General features: G+C 61.3%; 1 protein-coding gene across 1 annotated transcript in view; it reads left to right on the top strand.

Annotated features, from left to right (window-relative positions):
* Positions 1–503: 503 nt before the first annotated feature.
* Positions 504–2,334, top strand: part of LOC105524064 (proline dehydrogenase 1, mitochondrial-like) — a 6,796-nt gene continuing 4,965 nt past the window's right edge. The window contains 5 exon segments of the mRNA XM_011959183.1: positions 504–602; positions 979–1,002; positions 1,004–1,135; positions 1,257–1,403; positions 2,143–2,263. Of these exon segments, the coding sequence (XP_011814573.1) occupies positions 504–602; positions 979–1,002; positions 1,004–1,135; positions 1,257–1,403; positions 2,143–2,263 (523 nt within the window).

The following is a 2,334-nucleotide window of genomic DNA, read 5'->3' on the forward strand; positions in this document are numbered from 1 at the left end:
GCCAGTGTCCCCTGAGACGTGAGAGCCAGGCAGAAGCTGGGTGACCTTTTCCTGCCTCGCCTCAAAAGTCACACGGTGTCTTTTCTGCCGAGTTCTGTGTGTTAGAAGCATGTCACCAGGCCAGCCTGTGTACAGCAGGGAGAGGAATGAGACTCATCTGCCTGTGGGAGGGGGGCCCAGGACCTGGCAGAATGCTTGAAACCACAACCTAAGCTGGGATTCGAAGAAAGAACAGACGCACCTTCAGAAAACATCCTGCAGAAGCAGCTTTCCATGACACATCTAGCCCCAGTCCACTAAGGGCCCAGCCTCAAACTTAGAGACCGCGACCCAGAGCCTCGGGGGGGCGCAGTGTGGACAGAGCAGCTGTGCACCAGGACCACCAGCTGTTGGAGACTTTAGCATGGTGTAGCAAGGGATAGAGCGGTACTGTTTGTGCTCAGTAAGGCAAGGCTGCTGGGGCAGCAAAGGGGTGAGCGGGAGGCCCTGCAGGATGGGTCCCCATGGCCTCTGAGCACCAGCTCCTTGAAGGCCTCATCCTGGAGGTTGCCCTGGTCCCCAGCCACGTGTCAGCATGTGCTGCACGACTGCCCTGTCAGCCCGTAGCCAGGAGTTCCTCCTCCTGGGTCCTCTCCCTGCTCCGGGCGGAGCCCTTCTGTTTGATGATTGGGTGATCAGTGTTCACTTTCTCCGTGTCACATGGGAGCTGCAGGGGGCCCTCCCACAACAGTGGGGCCTGTGTGGGAACTGGGGAGGCTATTAGAGTACACACTTTGGGGTGCAGGCCCGGACTGAGCCTGGGGTCCACTGACATGGCCAATGAGCTCCCTCATGGTGCCACCAGGTTCCATGTAGGGCAGTGCACTGGCTGCGTTGGAGGTTCCCAGGTGCTGAGTTGCTGTGTCCAGGTGGCCCTCCCGGCCCTGCATGGGCGGGTCAGAGGGTTCCCGTGGGCTGGGAATGCTGAGAAAGGTTTAGCTTGGGCCTCAGGGTGGCACTTTCCAGCCCTCGCTTGTGGCCTGACCGTGTGCTGCACCCCCAGACAGGACAGCTGGAGCCCCTGCTGTCCCGGTTCACTGAGGAGGAGGAGCTACAGATGACGAGGATGCTACAGCGGATGGATGTCCTGGCCAAGGTGAGCTGCCCTGCTCGGGCAGAGGGCTGGGGCCTTGGGGACCTGGGACTCGTGCAGAAAAGGGCACCTGCCTCACTTGAGCAACAGTTGCTCCCACTGCCCCACCCTCTGCACCTCTCAGAAAGCCAGGGAGGTGGGCGTGTGGCTGATGGTGGATGCCGAGCAGGCTTACTTCCAGCCGGCCATCAGCCACCTGACGCTGGAGATGCAGCGCAAGTTCAATGTGGAGAAGCCGCTCATCTTCAACACGTACCAGTGCTACCTCAAGGCAAGCTCCCCGCTCAGCCCCTCCCTGCCTGGGGCTTGGAGACCCCACAGGAGGGGCTCCTCTCATCTGAGCTCCCTGGCATTTGCCTGGCTCTACACTCAGCACCCACCAGGGAGCTCATGGGATGGAGGAGGGAGTGGGCCGTGCCCCCAAGGGATTGTTGGGGTCTTCTGCTCACCCAGGGCGGGCCCCAGGGTACAGAAAAGAGCCCCTTAGGTGGTGGCCACAGCCAGGCCTGCAGGGGAGGCCGAGGCCGGGGTGACTGCCTCAGAGTAGGAAGAAAGGCCCGCTGCCCGCAGCCTCTCCTGTGGTTCTCGGAACCAGCTGAGTGTCTAAGGAGCAGGAGGAAGACAGCGATCTTTATGAGGGTCCACTAGATGTGCCCGATACCCCAAACTTGGAAGGCGCCACATGACCACTTCCTCCAGAGTGTTTTCAGTTCAACGCCCCTAAGAACCAGATGAAAGCTTTGGGCCCTCTCCAGAAAGACTCACCCAGGATGTCACATGTATTCAGGGAGCCCACCCTGGCCTGTGGGCCCCAAACTGCTTAGGGATGTTAACAGGTTCAGAGCTCTCAGGGGTGAGCCGGGTGCCCGGAGGACACAGGGTGGCATGGGGAGGGGTCCAGGCAGGAGCCTGCAGTATGCACCCATCCCCCAGTCGGCCTGGGAGTCTAGAGCACATGATGGCTGCTGGTGCCTGGGCTGCTCCCACAGGGCTGTCCACGGGCCACATAGGAAGCTGCAGACATCCCCATTGCCATTGCTCCTTGGGGACAGAGGTTGGAGGCCCATCCTCACCCACGCCTGCTCCAGTGCCCTGAGCTGCACCTCTCCACGCAGCTGCTGCCCAGCCCTGGTGACTGCACCTGGGCCCAGGAAGGCCCCATCCTGCTGTCACTTGGGCTTGCCCAGGCTCCCTGCGACTTT

This window comes from Colobus angolensis, unplaced genomic scaffold (genome assembly GCF_000951035.1).
Source record: "Colobus angolensis palliatus isolate OR3802 unplaced genomic scaffold, Cang.pa_1.0 Scaffold484, whole genome shotgun sequence".
Lineage (NCBI taxonomy): Eukaryota > Metazoa > Chordata > Mammalia > Primates > Cercopithecidae > Colobus > Colobus angolensis.